At 37.5% G+C, this 22,376-nt stretch overlaps 1 protein-coding gene across 9 annotated transcripts in view; it reads left to right on the plus strand.

Moving 5' to 3' along the window:
• Positions 1-22,376, plus strand: part of LOC121318334 (copine-8-like) — a 118,590-nt gene that overhangs the window by 25,062 nt on the left and 71,152 nt on the right. For 8 of the 9 annotated variants that reach the window (XR_005950591.1, XR_005950592.1, XR_005950593.1 and 5 more), the window contains exons 3-5: positions 7,780-7,826; positions 9,263-9,366; positions 14,737-14,776. Coding sequence is in view for 5 of the 9 variants with exons in the window: in XM_041254870.1 (XP_041110804.1) it covers positions 7,780-7,826; positions 9,263-9,366; positions 14,737-14,776 (191 nt within the window). In the remaining 4 variants the exon portion in view is untranslated. Of the gene's footprint in view, positions 1-4,708; positions 4,784-7,779; positions 7,827-9,262; positions 9,367-14,736; positions 14,777-22,376 lie in introns of all 9 variants that reach the window. The other variant, XM_041254872.1, reaches the window with a different exon arrangement.

A 22,376-nucleotide genomic window follows, 5' to 3' on the forward strand; every position in this document is an offset into this window, starting at 1 on the left:
GACGACGTGCTGGGCAGGCTCTTTGACCAAGCAGCGGTGGTTAATGGTCGGGTGGTCGAGCCCAGACGCGCCGCCACGTACCCCCACTTTGAAATTGATCGAGACCTACTGTACCGTGTTGATAAATTACCCCAGACCGGTGAAGTGCGTCATCAGTTGCTCATTCCTCAGCCCTTTAAGGAGGATTTGTTGCAGCTGGCTCACGCTATTCCCCTGTCTGGTCATTTGGGAAGGGATAAAACTAAAGCAAGGCTTGTGTCACGGTTCTTCTGGCTGGGGCTGGATGGCGATGTTAAGCGGTTTTGTGAGCGTTGTGGGGAATGTCAGAAGGCCAGCCCTAGAGCCGTTCCACGAGCCCCTCTGGTGCCTTTGCCCCTAGTGGAAGCTCCGTTTGAGCGTATTGGGATGGACATAGTTGGGCCACTAGAAAGGAGTGCGGCAGGATACACCCACCTACTTGTCATTCTGGATTACGCTACGCGTTATCCAGAGGCAATTCCCCTCCGATCTATGTCCGCTAAGTCTGTTGCCAACGAGCTTGTGAAGGTTTTCTCCCGGGTGGGGATTCCCAAAGAGATACTAACCGATCAAGGCACCAATTTTATGTCCCGGCTAATCCGCGGAACATGTAAGCTTTTGGGAATTAAGACCATTAGGACCTCTGTGTTTCATCCTCAGACAGACGGTTTGGTGGAACGCTTTAATAAGACCCTTAAGAACATGTTGCGCAGATTTATTCGTAGTGATGTGCGTTACTGGGACCAGCTGATTCCTCCCCTTCTCTTTGCGATCAGAGAGGTTCCCCAGGCTTCTACGGGGTTTTCACCATTCGAGCTGCTGTATGGGCGGAGACCCCGGGGCGTGCTCGATCTGGTCAGAGAGATGTGGGAGGAGCAGCAGGACAATTCGACCAATACAGTCCGGTATGTGTTGGACCTGCGCAAACGTCTTGAGTCTGTTGGGAAATGGGCGCATGACAATTTGCAGCAGGCGCAGCACAGACAGGAGACACAATATAACCGAGGAGCCCGGTTGCGCACATTTCAGCCGGGGGATAAGGTACTTCTTTTATTACCCAGCTCTGAGTCGAAACTCTTGGCTAAGTGGCAAGGACCCTTTGAGGTTACACGCCAGGTTGGGAAGGTGGACTATGAGATCTGCCAGCCGGAGCGACGGACAGAGAAACACATTTACCATATCAATCTTTTAAAGCCTTGGTTACAGCCAGAGGCGTTGTTAGTGGCGCATGCAGATGACGTCACGGACCTGGGACCTGATCTTTCTGTGTTGGCAAGAAAAGGATCGGTACAGATTGCTGAGAATCTGACACCAACGCAGAAATGTCAGGCTCGCGGTCTGGTGGCGGAGTTTCCTGACGTGTTCTCTTCAGTCCCGGGGCAGACTCGAGTAGCCCATCATCACATTGATATTGAGCCGGGGGCGCTAGTTCGCCAGAGGCCGTACCGTATACCTGAGCGTAAAAGACAGGTAATAAAAGCGGAAATTGACGAAATGCTGAGACTGGGGGTAATAGAAGAGTCCCAAAGTGACTGGAACAGTCCGATCGTTTTAGTCGATAAGCCAGACGGGTCAACTCGATTTTGCATTGATTTCAGACGAATCAATGAGAAATCGAAATTTGACGCTTATCCGATGCCCCGAGTAGATGAGTTGCTGGAGCGTCTAGGCACGGCTCATTTTATGACGACACTGGATTTAACGAAGGGGTACTGGCAGATACCCCTGACTCCGGAATCTAGAGAGAGGACGGCGTTTTCGACTCCCTTCGGGTTGTACCAATTCAGGACCATGCCCTTTGGGTTGCACGGAGCCCCCGCCACTTTCCAGCGGATGATGGATCGCATCTTGCGGCCCCATCAGCAGTACGCCGCTGCTTACATAGATGACGTGGTTATCCACAGTGAGGATTGGCCGAGTCATCTGTGTAAGGTAGCGGCGGTGCTGCAATCCTTGCGGGAGGCGGGGCTCACTGCTAACCCAAAGAAGTGTGCCATTGGGAAGAGTGAGTCGGAGTATTTGGGGTATCGAGTAGGGGGCGGCCAGATCAGACCGCTAGTTGCTAAGGTGAAAGCCTTGGCTGACTGGCCGGTTCCTACAACCAAAACCCAGGTGCGCTCTTTCTTGGGACTAGCGGGCTATTATAGAAAGTTCATCCCGAGTTTCGCTACGCTCGCTGCTCCCTTGACAGACCTCACCCGGAAGGCTGCCCCAAATACGGTTCAGTGGACGGAGTCGTGCCAGAGGGCCTTTCTCGCCTTGAAGCGGAGGCTGTGTAGTAAGCCAGTACTATGCAGCCCGGATTTTGGTAAGAGGTTCACCCTGCAGACGGATGCGTCAGAGACAGGTCTCGGGGCAGTGTTGTCGCAGGAGGTTCGGGGAAGCGAGCACCCAGTCCTGTATATCAGCAGGAAGCTCCTTCCCCGCGAGAAAAATTATAGCACCATCGAGAAGGAGTGTCTCGCGGTAAAATGGGCAGTCGAGTCACTCCGGTACTACCTCCTGGGGCGACACTTCACCCTGGTTACAGATCATGCCCCCTTAGCATGGCTTCACCGGATGAAAGATAGCAATGCCAGAATCACGCGGTGGTACTTGACCTTGCAGCCCTATGCCTTCAGGGTAGTCCACCGAGCAGGAAAGCTGCATCAAAACGCAGACTTTTTCTCTCGGGAAGGCATGGGGGTGTAAGATTTTCGAATGAACCGGTGGTGTCATTCTGAGGGGAAGGATATGTAACAGGGAGAGATCTGTGCTGACTCTGCTGGCGTGTTCACGGGCTGCAGGAAGAGGGCGGCAGTCGCCCAACAACCGCCTGTGAGTCATGGCAGTGACAAGGGGGGGTGGGAAAGTGTGAGTGTGGACTTTCCCCCTCTCTGAATGGCTGAGAGGCGGGTCTTGGGTGATTGTCGGTCCTATAAAATAACGCTCTGTTGTTTCCTCAGGTCTGCCCACTTAGACGCGCTAAGGGTGCGGACACTTTGATTCGGGACCGGGAATCAGCGAGACAGAGAGAGAGAGCGGGGAACCCTTGGGCAGACCCCGGCGTATTGTAAAAGAGCAGGCTAGATCGCCGACAGAGTAGGACGGTGATCCGGGTCGTGCGGGTAGCGGCTACCGGGATAACGCTGCCGAGTGCAGCACCTTTTATTTGTAGTTTTATTACTGTTTTATTTTCCCTTGTTCTTTTCGCCTTCTGTTTTCATTATTATTTCTTTGAGCACCTGCGAGTGCATTTGCGGTTCGTGTACCAGTTGTGGTATTTCCGTGGTGCTGTCTATCATCGTTGATAGGCAGCCCACGGTCAACAGTGCCCTCTGCCGGAGAGAAAAAAAAAAATAACTTGTCTAAAATAAAACTGGGCACCTGTGTGGTGTTTCCCGAATACACCTGTCTGTCTCCTGGTCAGTGAATTACCCACACCCCTTTCACAGTACCAGAGATGAAATTCTGCCGGTAGTCACCAGTACTCTGTACTGGGACTTATTTAATCTGCTTTTCATCCAACGCGGATGCATTCCATCCACTCACACATTTCTCAAATGCGTTTTCATTCAGCACAGTTTGTGCTGCTTGCATTCTGTTTCCTCATACCTCTTCTGTTTCTGTTAACTGCTATTGGCCACCATTAACGTCAGTATAATCACTGCATGTTGATTGGCCGAGCTTTCATTCTCATCATATTTCATTTTGGCATGAGTCACAAATCTCCGCCCATTTCGCTTTGTGTCAGTGCTCATTCGTTGATCAACGAGAGAAGACCTTAGCAATGCAACATGAAAACAGCGGTATGGAATAGTTTTGATTATTATGAAGTATATTCTAAACGAACATTGCTGCACATGAATTTGAAGGCAAAAAGCCACACCAGTGTTCTCCATAAATTACAGATTTGATAAATATTAGAAATAATTATCATAATGCGTTTCTCCTTGCACCGATTTACCACATTGCCAGAATTTGCATGAAAGTTTCTAAAATGGCAAGGATTGTGTGGGACAGTAGGGATTAACATAAAACAGGATCAGGAAAGTGCTGCTTCAGATTTTGGTAAGCGAGTCAGAATATTAAACACACTTTAGAGAAATAAATCAATTAAAATGTGCACAGAAAATTGTACTTTGTTTTCTGTTGGTATGAGTCAGGCTTTCTTTTCTTTGAAAAAAAAGCAATTAAAGACTTAAAATTTAGAAATGTAATGAATGTAGTCCACACCTTGCGTTTCGAACCACATCATTATTTCTGAAAGCTTTTTGCCCATGTCCAACCATTTGTTGGCAGTTTAAACTCTGTAGAGTATGAGTTTTTATATACCCTCTTTTAATCATGTTATTTTATTAAGCTGCTTATATCTATTCTTCTGCTTATTTTCATCTTTTGGTGTTAGTATAACAACTGTTTTTTTAATCAGTGTGTCTCTCTGGATCATGCAATTCACAGTGACCGAGCATCACACTTCAGTGGTTATTATTGTGTCCAGCATATCCGAATGTACAGCATAGTGGTGTCTGTCTTGGCGACTGACTAATATATCCAAGCGATTGGATTATGATCAGTTCTAATCCTTGCCTTCAATGTTTAACCCTTTGCCTTATTTTTGTACTGGCATGTTAAATTTATTTGGTAACCTCTTCATTCTTATGCTTGTAGTTTGCTGGATTTTATTTATTTTCTTTCCTTTGTCTTTCAGGCATCCTTTTTATTCTGCTTTTCTGTCTTCTCTCTTGCTATTTATTCACACTCCAGTAACCTTGCATGAATCTCTGTAAGTTTTTCAGTTTTATTTATTTTGATATACTATAAGCTCTTGTTTGTGTGTGAAATGCATAATGTATAGGTGCAGGTCAGCCATGTGCTTTTGTCGCAGTTACAGTAAGTGATAATTAAATGCTAAATTGTATTTTAATAAATACAATATACCATAATATTCACAATATATTGTGGACCCTATGTATATTGTGCATACTGTATTTTGTATACTATACTACAGTGTGCTATCAAAAACATCATTGTGTACTATATAGAATAGTACAACCCAAGTGTAATCTACAGCTTCTATGTAACACAGATCCTGATATCAGCTGGAATTTTCCTAAAGTTTTGTAAAAGACTGAATGTTATAGTTCACCCATATATACATTGAAGATTATATGTTTTCCACTGCAGAATCAGCAAATAATTCAGTAGTTTAGGTTTATGTTCAAAATCTCATTATCTTGAAAAATAAATACTATTGGTCCTTCTCCACAAAACTGTTTTAAAAAAATATTTTCTTTAATGTTCAGACTGTTTTCTTAAAGCCCATTTTGATTAATTAAGTCAAGTTTCCAGAATGTGAAACCTATTTACAACTTTAAAGAGGGATGGAAGTGTATTCAAAGCACAATTTATTTAAACATATAACATTCCTTCAAAATATTGTGGATAGGGCCCAATATTTATATTGTAGACTATGATAAGAACGAGCACGTTGTCAGCATCTAGTATATTACAAATTCTAGTTTTACTAAACAAGACCGGTTTACAGTACATGTTAAAATGAGTGTTCTCTTTGATGCTGAAATTCAGGCATCCCTTGTGTTATCAGACAGTACAGGGAATGGGAGAGTGGATGAAGCAGTCTTGTACTTGCTAATGCTTGCCCTTGATCACCAATGAACTATGAAACTTACAGGGAACCAATGATAAAGAGTTGGCTGGTTTCCCAGTCTCTTAGAGGGAAACCGCTTGGCTCATCGCTGAACACAGAACAAAGCTTTGGCAGCGTATGCCTGAGCACCCTGGACTGGCTGTGTAGGAAAATCAGAAAGGAAATCCTCCAGAGTAGTGGTTGTGCCCTCATGAGACAGAATATTATTTATGAATGTAAGAATCCTGAAAAGGAAAACCCTCTTTAAGAAACTATTAAACTCCCCAATGATTACATACGGAACGTGCATGATTGTTTTACGGCACAGTAAAAGGTAAAATTACTTGGTACAATTCCAGGCATTTCTCTAATCCCTTATTTTTTGGTTTTATTTATTTCCTGTGAAAGACCAGATGGAACCCAGCACATGAGCACAAACATAGTAATAGAAATATAAGCCTAACACACACACACACACACACACATATATATAGTAAAAACCATGCAATTAGCAAGTATTCTGGGGTGCTAATTGATGCTGTAAGGTTTCAAAGGGAACTTGCAGCATAACCAAGTGTAAAACCATTAAAACAAGTTATAAATTACAAGGTTAGTGCTGTAGCTTGTTATGCACTTGTTTGGAACGGCCAAATCTACAATGTACACCAGTGTGTCACCAGAATTTTTTTTTTTTTTTACTAGTGCTTTATTTTAAAGAAGACTTAAGAATAGATTTTTTATTTTATTTTTGTTTGCAGTGTATCTGTAAACGTACTGAATATACTGTTTTATTATAGGCTGTATTCACATTTAGTTTGGTAGGGGGGTTTGGTGCTGCGCTCAGTATGTTTCTGTTGGTTTGGATTGTAGTGTGAACAACAAAGTTCACTTAGCAAACAAACCGAAGAGAGTCTACCTGCAGAGGCGGTCTCAGTTTGTTTGGCAAGTGAACTGAGTTTGGTTCACTTGCTAAACTTCAATGTGAACATGGGAACAGTTATGTTGCACACAGAAAACATACTGTAAACCTTGGACTTTATAGATAGATGAGCAGAAAGTGAAGTTTCACAGTTGTTTTTGTTTAGTTGGTTGGTAGCGTTGCATTTCTTGTGTTCTGCAAAAGTATAAAGTTGTCAAGGGGAACAATATGGACAGTGAAAAGGAACAAGGAAACAAGAATCCCAAAATGCCAAACTTGACAAAGAATGGTCTCCCTCCAGCTTCTGTACTTTCCTCCAGTGCTTGCATCAACAGCGATAAAAAGATATTAAAAATGAAAACACATGCTGACAAAAACAGAATAAAACCCCTATTCACTGTCATCTTAAAAAGATCCCAAGATGCATTGCAGAGTGTAAACATCCGGTTAACTAATCATAGTAAATACTAAACCAGTTCACTTTCAAATTTCAATGTAATAAATCTATAAATTTTAACGTAATAAATTATCTCAGCCCTGAAACAATGTGGAAATGAACCCGCAAAACTGTATATGAATTGTCTTATCTTATATCAAAGGAACTGAACTGAACTAATGTGAACATGACCTTAAACTGTTGCCAGTACCTCTGCCTTTTATAGATATAGCTACATAATTGTTTGCTTAAACTAGCCAACCAAAACTGTTTGTAAATATATCGCATCAAAATAATCTGACCACAGAATAGCACTCTGTGACAGCTAGTGTAATTCATGTATAATATAGAGGAACATCTTTTTGTTCAGGAAATACAGCATGCTGGATTCAGGTTCTCTCCAATTATCAGAATTAGCACAAGCAGTGGCAATCAGTTTTAGACATAAAAAGTGTTTGCAATTATTTTTTGCTGGGCTCAGATTACTAAACTATATAACACATCAGTAATTTAGAGTGGTGATAAGGAAAACAATAATCTGACATAACTACAGGTGGCACAATTTGTTCCTCTGGAAAGTGTATTGTTTTGTACAGTAGATCCAGTAGGAAATGAAAAAGCCCAGTGTTTGATTGAAATGATTTCCATATAGATGAAAAAAATACTACATTGATATTGAAACAGAAGGGAATAAATTATGTTATTTGTGTATGCTGTACTTTACTTGGTTTGATTAATAGTATCTTAAGATGCTAATATGCTCTTTTGTTTTTGCAGTTTGTGTTCTGTATACACAAGGAGTTGGAAACAAAGAATGGAGAGAAGTAAGTACAGTAGAATCAGCCGCAATCAAGTATGCTTATTTAATATTATGACCTTTATTGTAGTTATCAAAGGGATATATTTCATCATATTGAATGGTTTGTTTTTCAATTTTGGATGAAGTAGTGTAGAGGCAGTGGCTATACAGTACTGTATTGAATAAGTAACAGTAACGTTCGTCCGTCCGTCGTCACCCCCCGCCCCAAAACACTAGAGTTGGATTATCATGAACATTGTAAATATATATCATAGCAAGTGAATAATAAAATTTCGTTTCATTCACTTTATGTACATATTGATTTTTGTTACTTACCTATGGTGTATGACATGTTTTTTCTATGGTAAATGGATTTTCCTATAGGTAAAAGCCTTCCCCAGTGTTTTGTTGGTGTAGCTCAACAAGTTTCTCATGAAGTCTTATGTTATTTACAAATGTGGCATATATCTTCTTTACCTATATGTATAAACCTGGGGAAATTAGTTTAATTTGCAGGTTGCTACTTTCAGCTGCACTATTCACACTGTTAATTATAGTTCCATTCTACTGGTAAGGAGAATGTGGGTCACATTTATTGAGCTTGTGTTATGTATTGCAATGTACAGTATAAAGACAATGTCAAGTAGTATGAAAGTTACTTAACTAGATTACAACAATAAACTACCATATGCATAAGAAAAAAAGAAGAGAAAGAAACAAAGAAACAAAGTTGTATAGATAACACTTGAAATGGAAATACAGAAAAGCAACCATTACAATATAGAAATGAACACAACCACAGCAAACACTGTGATACATATGGCGTGGAATTTGTGTAAGATAGGGTCATGACATTTTCTGCAGTAATAAAGGATAAAGTCAGTGTAGTAATAATGCAAATTGAATGTTGTCTTCAGTGATTTTTAGATCTATCTGTTTAAATACATTAGTATATTTTTTGATTGGAGATGGAACATCCTACATAGTAATTGTTATATCCTTTAAATTAATATCACTAGGATGCTGCAGTTGCTTGTGACAAAACATGTACAGGTATAGTTTGTATAAGCCCCATTGATGAAACTTTCTAAGGATGGGTTGTGAAGAGTATTATAAACAAGTTTAAATGACATTAAATTAGCTGCAAACATGACTAGGGCCCTATATTTCAAACATTTAAGAAGATACTTGGAGTTATTGGGCATATTCACAATGTTTTAGTTCATCTTTTGACAGGTCAGTAATTCTACATTCATTTCACTGTAACTGTTACAGCAGATTATGCATACTTAAGAGTGTAGTGTACTATGGAAAGAATTAAAGCCATACACTTTTTTATATATATATATATATATATATATATATATATATATATATATATATATATATATATATATATATATAATTTTTTTAATCAATATTATTCAAATTGTATGATACTTTTTTTTATCTGTGTTGTAGTATGGACGAACAGAAGCTATTGACAATACTTTGAATCCTGATTTCGTAAAGAAATTTATGCTGGACTATTTCTTTGAAGAGAGGCAGAACCTCCGGTTTGATTTGTAAGTAAATACTCAGGTTCTAATATTTTTTACGATATTCATTAGAAACAAGTTGGGTGGGAATGATCCCTTCTTTAGTCTGGGGGATTTTGTTAAAACTGAACCTGTGTAAAATGTTCACTTTTGTCTTATAGTTATCATAATGATTTAATAATTCAAAATAATGTTCTATGAATTTCTGGCAGAGGAAATAGTTGTTTAATTGTCAATATGATCCTTTGTTTTATACGCTATTCCTGCTTAGATTGTTATTAATATGACCTGTTAATTGTGAATTGTGCAAATCACTAATGGATATAAAAAAAGAAAAATAAATCTGAAAATGCAAATGGTTTGAAGTATATGTTTAATGTATGCATATAATTTTGCTGTATAACAAGGCTGGTAATGTCTTAAGGTTATATATTAGAATGATAATGTTCTAAGGAGCCCTTTTAATGAAGTAAAAGATCAAATGTGGCTGCCCTTTCCATGGATCACTGTCAGAATTGACAGCACTGTGTGGTTATTGAGCCATTACCCCCGACATACAGTATTGCTATTTTATTACCAGCTCCTTCTCTTTTACCTTCAATGCTGTAACCCAGCCTAAAACGAATGTTTGACCCTCAGGCAGTTAAGCAAGCAGAACGTCACGCTGGGTCTGCCAACATGAAGCTTGTGAAATGGGTCTACCATTGAATTCATTGGTTGTGTGCACAAACAAATAAGAGAGCACTGGAACTCACTCACTGCACAAACATTGTAAAGCTGTGTGTTGTTTTTATGACAATGAAGTGTATAACCATGTTGTTTAAACATGCTGCCATGCTCGGCTTGACGGCTATGTTCTGAATGGTTTTGGCACAAATTGGTTTACTATATATCTGAAAAGATTAAAGTAGATGATGGCTTGTAATTGAGAGGAGCTGTAATCCAATTTACCTCTAAAAGGATTGGCTAACAGCTGCCATTTCTCTTTTTACTTGCCCATTGCATATTTGCTTTGGGCTGTGCTTGGCTGGGTGCCCTTTCAACAGCAGTTCCTAAGATATCATTTTAACCCACTCAATGATACAGGCCTCTGAATCCATACTGTTTATTTATTCACTTGTCTGCACACCATGTTAATATGAACAGACAAGTAGGCTAGGTTAGGTGGTACATTTTAATGTTTCAGAATTGTTAAATACTTATGATATGAAAATATGTGTTCTAGAAAATTACCAATTATAGCATCTAAAGATTCTATATTTCCTGTTTTTTTTTTTTTTTTTTTTCCTAATGTAGATTTTGTATTATTATTATTTTTATAAATAAAATATCACAAAAGTGTTGGGAGGGGGGAGGAGGGGTGAATTACATGGTCCTTTTTCTGTTTATAATTTATAGCTTTTGAATATGTGTACTTCTATCTACGCTATAGTGGCTGAGCGCTATCCTGATTACAGATGAAAAAAACAATGCCACTAAGAACTATCAGAAACAGTTTGGTTATCATTTCCAGTTTTGTTTTAAGTAATGCCGTAGCTCCACAGTCGGGAAGAATTTACATTCCCGAAATAAACAATGATCACTGGCATCAGCTCATCTACATTCTCTGATCTTGATTGTTCAGAATGCATTAGTAAGACAGGAATATGACTGATCCTGTGTACATTTCGAATGACTCTGACCTACTGCACGCAGAGCTGGGCATGGATGTTGAAAGATGTCAGATTGAATTAACATCAGTTTTTCCAGCAAATGAACTGAGCCATAAATACAAAACACTGAAGAAAAGGAGACAGGAGACACTACACACATTGCAGCTGATTTTTAAAAAGGCTTTGTTTGGTGTCTAAACATTATATTTTGCTTTATTCCCCTGTTCTCACTACCCTATAAAATAAGTGTAAAAAAGCTACAGCTGGTTTGTCCGGGAAATAATAAATAAATATAGTTTTAATTATGCAATAATTGTGTAATGAACGTCAAAATGCTGAATAGCTACAGGAAATTATTTTGTACATTTTTATAGGCAACATTTTAACAGGACAAAGGACAAGCCCTATAGTATATGTGTGGGGGGCCTTAAACAACATAAAATAGGTACATTTGGTTTGAAATCATGAATGTAGTGTTTATATTGAATTTGTTTAAGTTAATAAGGGGTGAATAAATTAATTACACAGTATTTTAACATGCTGGCTAATATTTCATAATTATGATTTGTATTATCAAGTATTCCACTGAAGTGAATTTGAGTATTCTGAGTAAGATATGTGGACTATGTAGCTAGTAGCTACTTTGTATCAGAATACAGTAAAACCTTGGTAAGAATAATACCATTCTTTTCTATAAGGAGCCAGTAAATAGGGTATCACAGGAATGATTTAATTGACAATGAAGGTAGACAAAACTCTTCTAAACAGATGATAATCGCTACCCCTCTTAGAAAGACATGCATTTCTTAAATGTAACTTTTAAACTAAAAACAAACCGAATGGTCGCTTACTAATTCCTCGTGGCTGCCTAGTATTTTTTTTTTAAGAAAAATAGTAGTTACTGTACAGCATTGAAATGGTTTGTAGAGAATACTAAAGATTATTTCTGTGGTGGATGTCAGGGATCAGTGGATAACCCTGTGGTATGTACATGACAGACTCATTTATACCACATCTGTGTACAGAAGATCTATTTAAACATATATGACATTAATTTAAATATCTTTTGAAAACAAACAAAACTCATTTGAAGCAGGAGCGATTCTTAATTAATTATGTTAAAAAAAAGAAACAGCCCATCTGATTTTCATAGATGACTTTTCCAAATTACTAGGTCAAGACTGGTTTTCCAGCCAGTATATAATAGCTTTTTATATCACAATGGAACAGTTCATTGTGTTAAAACCATTGAAAGAAACCTGTCTTCATAACCTTTTCTGGAGTTGAGCACAGTTTGTATTCTGCTGTCTCGCCATCCTGTCAATGAAGGGAGACCTGTAGGACACCACTGGGGAGGATTAGCAGACAGTGAAATAGGTTATCTTTTATCAGAACTTCCTTGGGAAAGGTGTTGCAGTGTTTGCTTCACGGAGGACCCTTGTGCTGCAGAGACAGCGATTAGATGAGTCACAAACATGACGCCATCTTCATAAAATCTTTTAGGAAAGCTGCATGACTTACCATCTGGAATCATTACCTGCTTTTGAAAATATTTACATTCAAGGGATATATGTACAATTTAGTTTTTTGCACGCTGAGTTATGTAAACTAAGAACTTTGTAATGAAATGGCAAACCAGTGCTACTTCAGACTCCACAATGACCATTAGCATTTATGCACTTTTTTTTTTTTTTAATAAACTAATGACTCAACAAACCCTAGATGTAATTATATTTTTCCACTATGGGTTCAGCTAATATTTCAGTTTGCTGGACTATTCATGACTATAATACACAAGTAAATCAAAACAAAAGACAACTTAGAAGAAAAAAAAAATTACACTGAAAGCATACAAAAAAAGTTTGCCATTGCACAGTGACTCATGTGTTAAAGTGATAGCATACAGACTTTGCTTTAGCATTTGCACATAGCACCCATTGCTATATACAGCCCTGTAAGTCTTCAGTGATTTAAATGAATGTATTGTGAGACAATATTACAATTACATTTTTTTTTCATGTTAATATCTCACATGACTCAAATGTGCGGTCCCAAAACTAAGACAATAATATGCAGAGCAGTCAGTTGCTTATAGAGCACCTAATAATTGGAATGATCAACCAGAAATTATAAACTTCTCAGCCAAATAGGTTCAGAGTAACGTGATCATTATCCCACATTAGATGATTGCAAAAGCTTCACTTTTTTTAACTCCCCTTTTTAAATTTTAAAAGCCTTCTGCTCCATGCTGTATTCACCGACATCATTACATTGTTACAAACCCTGAACAAAAATGACAACTGAAAACATACATGTAAACAGACCCGTCAGCTTCATAGCTGCTAATTTTATATTTTTACTACAGAGACAAAAGGAAGAAAATAAACCATTCTTTCTTTACTGAAATGACTAGTTAAAGAAACTAAAAAAACATTAGTGGTGTTCAACAGCTGGTGGACTAGTAGCATATCCAGTTATATCAGTAGCAAACTTACCTTGTTTTACCATTTTCAAGCAGAGACCTGCCAAAGCAGCCACTACATCCACCTGGTACACTTCACAGCAAAAAATACTTTAGTGTATGTTCACATTATTAACACCGAGACACAGGTATTATCCCACAGAAACACAAATTACTGGATTAGTTTCACCACAGTGCAACACGCTGGTCTTGAAACAAGAGACATAATAGCCATAGCTGGTCATCAAACAAAACTCTAAACATTGGAATTTCTTCTGTCAATTGATACATACACAACACAGAAGTTCCAATTTGCCTTCTGTGAAAATAAATCACATTCAAATCTCTTTAGATACAAACAAAAAAATAATAATTATAAGCAAAACAAAACAAAATCGGTCAAGCCAGCTAGATGTTTGTCTCTTTCGTTAAGTGCTAGCGGCTCGAGACACTTAAATGTCGCCGGGGACAATTTTGTATCTAGCTAGAATGACCCTTGAGACAGATGTTATTGCTTGAGTATAAGAAATGAGCACACCAAGCCGAAATTCAGAAGCACTTTATTGAATTATTGAAAAACACACCGGTTATTATATTTAATTGTAAATGTTAATCTTTGATTTGCTGCTTTTATACAGTGAGTGTAAATGTATCTGTAATGTTTAGTATGAGAGATACTGCCATCCTCCAAGACCCCATTTCTTGATCATTAAGACCTTATTATGTTAATTGGTGTAATAACTGTGAAAAAGAATACAAGTGCTTGATAGTCTTACACTATCTGAAATGTGACCCATCAAATTGTATGTTTAGCATGCATTATAATCCAGAAACAAGATGAGTGTTTCTCATAATAAGAAGCTGAACAGTTTTAAATTGCTACTTTTTTTTTGAAAGAGCTATCAAGCTTTTAATTGCAGTTTAGATATTTGTTTGCTTCTACAGCTATGGCCAAAAGTTTTGCATCACCCTATACAATTAATTAATTTTGCTACTGTCGAATAAAACCTGCTGAATAATGTTACATTAACATATTGAATTACATACAGCTTTGTAGTTTTCCATATACCTACTATTATGGCTTCTGGTAGACTTTGTGATATAATTTTGTAGTTTCTTTGATTACACGATGTTAAATAAAATATCAAACTAGTTTTTTTTTTTATTAATTATGTCTCAATCCTAAAATTCTAGGTGATGCAAAATTTTTGGACATAGCTGTATTTTATCTGCTATTTTGAAAAAAATGCTTATCAAATGTTTTTTTTTTATCTCATCCCACAGGTATGATGTTGATTCAAAAAGTTCAAACTTATCAAAACACGTAAGTTTTTAATTATTTCCGTTTACACCAAGTAACAACACAAAGAGCTTTTGTGCTGCTACATTTAGTATGAACAAAATGCTGCCAAGGACATTTTAAAACTTGAATTCAGTTGTAGTTCTGGATATTACTGGTGAAAAAAAAAAAACATTTCAGTACCTTAACTTGTGTCTTGTTGATGTTCTGAGCCTCTAGCACATGTCATGCACTAGCAGATGCATCAGATGAAATGCTAAACCTACTGTATGTACAAGAACATACTCTTGACCTTCAGTCTAATTGAGACTGACAGGTTGATGAAGCAATGGCCAACACAAGATTGGCTGTTTAAGTAGATACCATATGACTGTTTTTGTGGCAAATCATTAACTGGAGGGAATTGTGCCCAATTTTGTATCGATTGTGTCTTGACTGTCTCTGTTCTCCAATTGAGTTTTTGTTGTGATGTCCTGTTAAAGACAATCTTCTTGTTGTGAAGTAGGGCAGTGAAAATGGAAGGTGGTACTTCCGCGGATTGATTTAAGATGATGCATTGCCGTAGGCTAATTGTGCTGAATCATTTCCTAATGCAAAATAATATTATGTGTAATTTATTAGAGATTTTCCAAAAAATTGTTTGTATTTAAAATGTGCTTTAGAATGTGCTAACGCTACTTGGTTTGATTGTGACGACAAAACCATTGCGTAGAAGTTAAACCGCAGAATAAAAGATTTTTATGAAAAATATTTTACATTGCTTCATCCTTGTACTATAGGAACAATTGAGTAGTTTCCCATTTCAACTAGTATTTTTAAGTTCAAAGAGAAGCCAGTGACAGAACGCTGGCCGTGTTGCAAACACGTTTACTTAAAGCTCTTTAAGTCTACGGTCTAGTAATGACAGCTTTAATAGCAAGTGATTTTCAAATAAAATACAGCAAACAAGGGGTGGGGCTTTGCTGGAGATGCAAACACAGTTTTTTTTTTTTTTCCTTTTGCGATGCAGTGCCTTTTAAACCTGTTTTACTCTGAAAAATATATATTTTAAACAGCGCGTGTGAAAATAAATTGGTGCTGAATAAATGGACCGCAAAGGGTTAATAAACAAATTTCTCGCAGGTCACGTACATCACTTCCTGTCTCAATGACTAGATAAGGGGACCTCGTTAATGAAAATGCATGTTAACGAGATCAAGAAAAATGAATAGAAGCATAATTCGCTGTTATGGAAACTTCAGGTAGACAGCTAATGGGAATATCTATTTTGTATATAATTTCTAAACTTCATTTAAAATTGTGCATTTTGTCATGCAGAATGCACATTCCTTTAGAAAACTCCACATATAAAACACTGATTTACGATTATCTGGCATGTGGGTAAAAATTGGACGGCACAGCATTAACCCTTTGCGGTCCATTTATTCAGCGCTTGTCAGGCGCGTCAGGTCCAATTTATTTTCACATGTGCTGTTTATTTTACATGCTCTGTTTAAAATAAATTTCAGAGCAAAACAGGTTTAAAATGCACTGAATCGCAAAAGGACACTCAGTACTGTATCTCTAGCCAAGCCCCACCCCTTGTTCACTGTATTTTTCACATACCTGTTTATAGACGTGCATACTAATAAATCCTCTCCTTCTCACTAGTTTTATCACCAAACTCCTCAGTAATGCGATGAAAGTCATTATTTTATTACTATAACATCTCAAAAAGCTCTGCAAATGTCTGTAATATTCTTTGAGCGCTGAATGCGGAAGCAGCTATCTTGTTTTTTATGTCCGTGTTAGGTCTGTGGCGCAGGGCCTCTGTGTATTGCTCAGATACGCCACCTTTTTTTCCGGTGCGTCTTGGCTCCTGTCGGTCTCACTTGACCATTGAAAGGTTTAATCAGCTTTTTCCAGAGAAAAAACAACTAGAGACCTGTAATTGACGTCTTTTTGATGATGTCAGACATGGTCCGACATAGGACTGCAAAGGGTTAATAATGAAATAGGCATAATGACTGCTTGAAAATCAGTGCTACTTACCAGCTTGTTCATTAACATTGGAGTTATCATTTACGAACTTTTGACCCCCCCCCCCCCCCCCCCCCCCAATGTCAACTTGTTTATGTGATAACAATAGTGTTTGTGGTTTTAGCTTATGAGATGTCTTCTTCTTGTGGATGTGCAGCTGCAAGTAATAGTGAAAGTAATGTATAAATAACATAGATAAACCAGTACTATAAACCATCTGATACTTCTAAAATATAAGTCAAGCTCTTGAGTATGTGTACACGTGTGTGTGTGTTCAATCAGTGTAATTAAACTACTGTCTTGAGGCAGCTAATTAGAAGTGTTTGTAAAGATCTGGTAGCAATGTTAATTTTCTGTTCCAAATGTTAAATAGGACAATAGCAGACATTCTCTGATGCCTTGAAGGGCTCCACCGATGAGTAAAGCACAGCTGTGTGTTATGATTAATTGATGATTTTTAATGTTGTTTTTTTCCATTTTTGTGATTAACTTATGCATTTATAAATACACAAATGGATAAAATGGATATGCTTCCTTGTAGGGGTGCGCCGAGTACCAAGTGTAAATCAGTATCTGTACAGAGTAGGGCTTTCTTTCAGAAGACACTTCTGGTGTCAGCCCCGCACACAACCACTGATAAAATACACACCAGGACTTCACAGTGATACAAATCGCGGGCAAATAACTTCAAAGCACTGCCTGATCACCTTGTGAGTGCCAGGAAGGTGTTTTCAAGGCATCTCAAGATTTATCTCCGTCCACCTATGGCAAAAAAACATAAACACATTTGGACTTCAACACTATCAAACTCAAAGACTGTCTGGTAACTTCCTATGCCTTTTAACTTTCTGTACCAGAATAACTTTTTATGACAGCTGTGGTTTCACCACGCCCACTCTTAATACAGTCAGAGTATGAGAACCAGTACGAGTATGATGGCTCCAAGTACAAGTTCTTCTGCTCACCCCTAATAGGACGTACGTATTTATATATATATAAATATATAAGATAATATATATATCTATATATATACAGCTCTGGAAAAAATTAAGAGACCACTGCAAAATTATCAGTTTCTTTGGTTTTACTATTTATAGGTATGTGTTTGGGTAAAATGAACATTTTTGTTTATTCTATAAACTACTGACAACATTTCTCCCAAATTTCAAATAAAAATATTGTCATTTAGAGCATTTATTTGCAGAAAATGACAACTGGTCAAATAAACAAAAAAGATGCAGTGTTGTCAGACCTCGAATAATGCAAAGAAAATAAGTTCATATTTATTTTTAAACAACACAGTACTAATGTTTTAACTTAGGAAGAGTTCAGAAATCAATATTTGGTGGAATAACCCTGATTTTCAAGCACAGCTTTCATGCGTCTTGGCATGCTCTCCACCGAGTCTTTCACACTGATATTGGGTGACTTTATGCCACTCCTGGCGCAAAAATTCAAGCAGCTCGTTTGTTTGATGGCTAGTGACCATCCATCTTCCTCTTGATCACATTCCAGAGGTTTTCAATGGGGTTCAGGTCTGGAGATTGGTGCTGGCCATGGCAGGGTCTTGATCTGGTGGTCCTCCATCCACACCTTGATTGACCTGGCTGTGTGGCATGGAGCATTGTCCTGCTGGAAAAACCAATCCTCAGAGTTGGGGAACATTGTCAGAGCAGAAGGAAGGAAGTTTTCTTCCAGGACAACCTTGTACTAGGGTTATTCCACCAAATATTGATTTCTGAACTCTTCCTAAGTTAAAACATTAGTATTGTGTTGTTTAAAAATGAATATGAACTTATTTTCTTTGCATTATTCGAGGTCTGACAACACTGCATCTTTTTTGTTATTTTGACCAGTTGTCATTTTCTGCAAAAAAATGCTCTAATGACAATATTTTTATTTGGAATTTGGCAGAAATGTTGTCAGTAGTTTATAGAATAAAACAAAAAAACAAAAATGTTCATTTTACCCAAAAAACATACCTATAAATAGTAAAACAAGAGAAACTGATAATTTTGCATAAACTGACAATTTTTTCCAGAGCTGTATATATACAATACTGTGCAAAATTTTTAGGCAAGTGTGAAGGAATGCTGGTTAATGTAAGAATGCTTTCAAAAATAGACATGTTAATAGATTATTTTTTTATCAATTAACTAAATGCAAAGTGCGTGAACAGAAGAAAATCTACATCAAATCCATATTTGGTGTGACCACCCTTTGCCTTCAAAACAGCATCAATTCTTCTAGGTACACTTGCACACAGTTTTTTGAAGGAACTCGGCAGGTAGGTTGGTCCAAACATCTTGGAGAACTAACCACAGTTCTTCTGTGGATTTAGGCAGCCTCAGTTGCTTCTCTCTCTTCATGTAATCCCAGACAGACTCGATGATGTTGAGATCAGGGCTCTGTGGGGGCCATACCATCACTTCCAGGACTCCTTGTTCTTCTTTACGCTGAAGATAGTTCTTAATGACTTTTGCTGTATGTTTGGGGTCGTTGTCATGTGCAGAATAAATTTGGGGCCAATCAGATGCCTCCCTGATGGTATTGCATGATGGATAAGTATTTGCCTGTACTTCTCAGCATTGAGGAGACCATTAATTCTGACCAAACCCCCAACTCCATTTGCAGAAATGCAGCCCCAAACTTGCAAGGAACCTCCACCATGCTTCACTGTTGCCTGCAGACATTCATTTGTGTACCGCTCTCCAGCCCTTTGGCGAACAATCTGCCTTCTGCTACAGCCAGATATTTCAAATTTTGACTCATCAGTCCAGAGCACCTGCTGCCATTTTTCTGCACCCCAGTTCCTGTGTTTTTGTGCATAGTTGAGACACTTGGCCTTGTTTCCACATGGGAGGTATGGCTTTTTGGCTGCAAGTCGTTTCACCACGCCCACTCTTAATACAGTCAGAGTATGAGAACCAGTACGAGTATGATGGCTCCAAGTACAAGTTCTTCTGCTCACCCCTAATTCCTGCATATATTCTATATATATATTATATATATATATATTATATATATATATATATATATATATATATATATACAGCTCTGGAAAAAATTAAGAGACCACTGCAAAATTATCAGTTTCTCTGGTTTTACAATTTATAGGTATGTGTTTGGGTAAAATGAACATTTTTGTTTTATTCTATAAACTACTGACAACATTTCTCCCAAATTTCAAATAAAAATATTGTCATTTAGAGCATTTATTTGCAGAAAATGACAACTGGTCAAAATAACAAAAAAAGATGCAGTGTTGTCAGACCTCGAATAATGCAAAGAAAATAAGTTCATATTCATTTTTAAACAACACAGTAGTAATGTTTTAACTTAGGAAGAGTTCAGAAATCAGTTCAGCATTTATAAAATTCCATACTCTGCATTTGCTAAATTGCTACAAATTTCATTAAAATTGTACTTGGTGCCATAGAGTGCAGTTTAGAGCACAATAATAATAATAATAATAATAAAAACATATGATGAACAAAGAAAACTCCAAAGGTATTTAAAGCAGTACATTGTATATGTAAAAAAGTAATGTCTCTTTGAAATCTAGAAATGTCTTTTCAGACTTATCACATACCCAGTCCTGCCACAATGTCAGTTTGTGTCAGACGTAACCACTTCTTGTTTTCTGTTGATAGCAGTGTCAGGTCAGCTTTATCTTGTTTTGCAGTAAGCTTTGCACCTGGCAGTGGCGTATTTCATTCTTCTGGGGATTTGTGCATTAGTTGTGTTGCAGTAAACAATTAACAAACTTTGCGGTCTAATTCAGTACAGTGGTGTGACAGGTTGGCCGAGTGATGACGTTCCCAAACCAGAAAGCTGACATAGAGACACACAGTCAGGTACTACAGGTGAAAGAGCGCCCTGGTTGGCCATTTTTAATGAAAACAAAAATAAAAAAATATTTAAACAAAAACACTGCTCAGTGAGCCAAAATAAAAGTTTAAACAAAAACAAGTCACTAACACAAAATCTGCCACCCAAACAAACAAGTACCCTGCTTGTACTTCCAGCACTCATAGCAGTTGCTTTTTCTTTTTACTTGCTGTTTTGTTTTTCCCGTCTCTTTCTCACACACATTCTTCCTCTCGAACACACCAAACACACAGGTTTATATACACGTGGCCATCGCTTAATCAACAACCAATTAATTCATTCAGAGACGGACACATTCTGCACAGGGTTAAGTGGTGTGAGGCTATAACCTCATGCATGCTGTCAATAACAAAGAAAACCACAATTTTTTAAATACACAAGATACATTTAAATCATATAATAATAGCATCACCCATTCCCAAACAATACATTTCCTTTTAAATAATAATAATAGAATGCACCACAATACATTTGAAATCATAACAAAACATTCACCCGTGCTAAACACAAGTGGATACATAAAGTTATGAGATTATAGCAAATGTACAATACAGACAGAATAAACAAATTGAATCCAAAGAGCAAATCAATGAATTATTTTGTTAATTTGTGATCAGCAGTTTTGTTGAAAACAGAATATAGAGTAGGTGAATAACATAGCAAACAGTACAAGAGCAAAGGCAAATGTTCTCAGAGGATTTAAACCATTTGAATTGTATAAAACCAAAAAGTAGCAACATCAGCTAGGAGAAGGTAATTATTGTTCTGAGCAGTTCCTTGCAAGGAGTTACAACCCTCTATCTTAAAATGATGTTTCTTCCTGTTCAGATATAATGTAAATATCTAATCCCCCTAATTTCCTATAATTGTGTCTTTCTTATACGGAAATAGTAGCAATCTCCGAAAACAGATGTCTAATTTGGTTAAAGTGAACAATATAATTAAACACTTGGCAGCAAACACGATTTTTATGATAGATTAGGGTGACATGTATGTCTATCGTATCACGCTGTCGGGGGTAGAATAGAGTTATATATTTTTATGAAATGTGAATTAATGCATAGTGCATTATGTTCCTCATACTAGACATTACTAATTTAGACTTTGTTAAAATGCTGTTTTTTATGATTTAAACTTAAATATTTGAATTATTTAATTCCTTAGAATCAGCTAAGAAATCCTTTTTTGGGGGGTCCTCTTCAGATCTTTATATTAACATTGCTTTTCCAAATCTGAAAATGTATACTGTAGAAATTAAATGCTCCTACTGTATTTAAATTAGGATGTTCAACACAATGATCTAGTGTACAACATAATGATCTAGTGTACAACAGAATGATCTAGTGTACTAGAGAATTGCAGGACAGGTGGAAGAATTGCACTTTAAAAAAAAAAAAAAAAAAAAAAAAAAAAAAAAAAAAAACTACAGGAAATTGGGTGACTGGAAGACCAAATATAGGCATCATGTTAGGCGACACATGGCCAAGTTGATTGTTTCATTGATGAGCAAACAACTCTATGAAAGTACCTGGCTCAGGAAGCCAGTCAGGCAGTTTTGGACTATTAGCCCTCCAGTGTGGGAGCGAGGCTTTTGTTTACAGTTTTACTTTTCTTAGAAGTGTTTTGTTTTTATTTTATTTTCATTATTAAAAGTGCTCACAAGCGCATTCATTTCATATTTGTGTGGAGTACTCCCTGACACTAGGCCCACACC

The sequence above is a fragment of the Polyodon spathula genome, chromosome 7, assembly GCF_017654505.1.
Source record: "Polyodon spathula isolate WHYD16114869_AA chromosome 7, ASM1765450v1, whole genome shotgun sequence".
NCBI lineage: Eukaryota > Metazoa > Chordata > Actinopteri > Acipenseriformes > Polyodontidae > Polyodon > Polyodon spathula.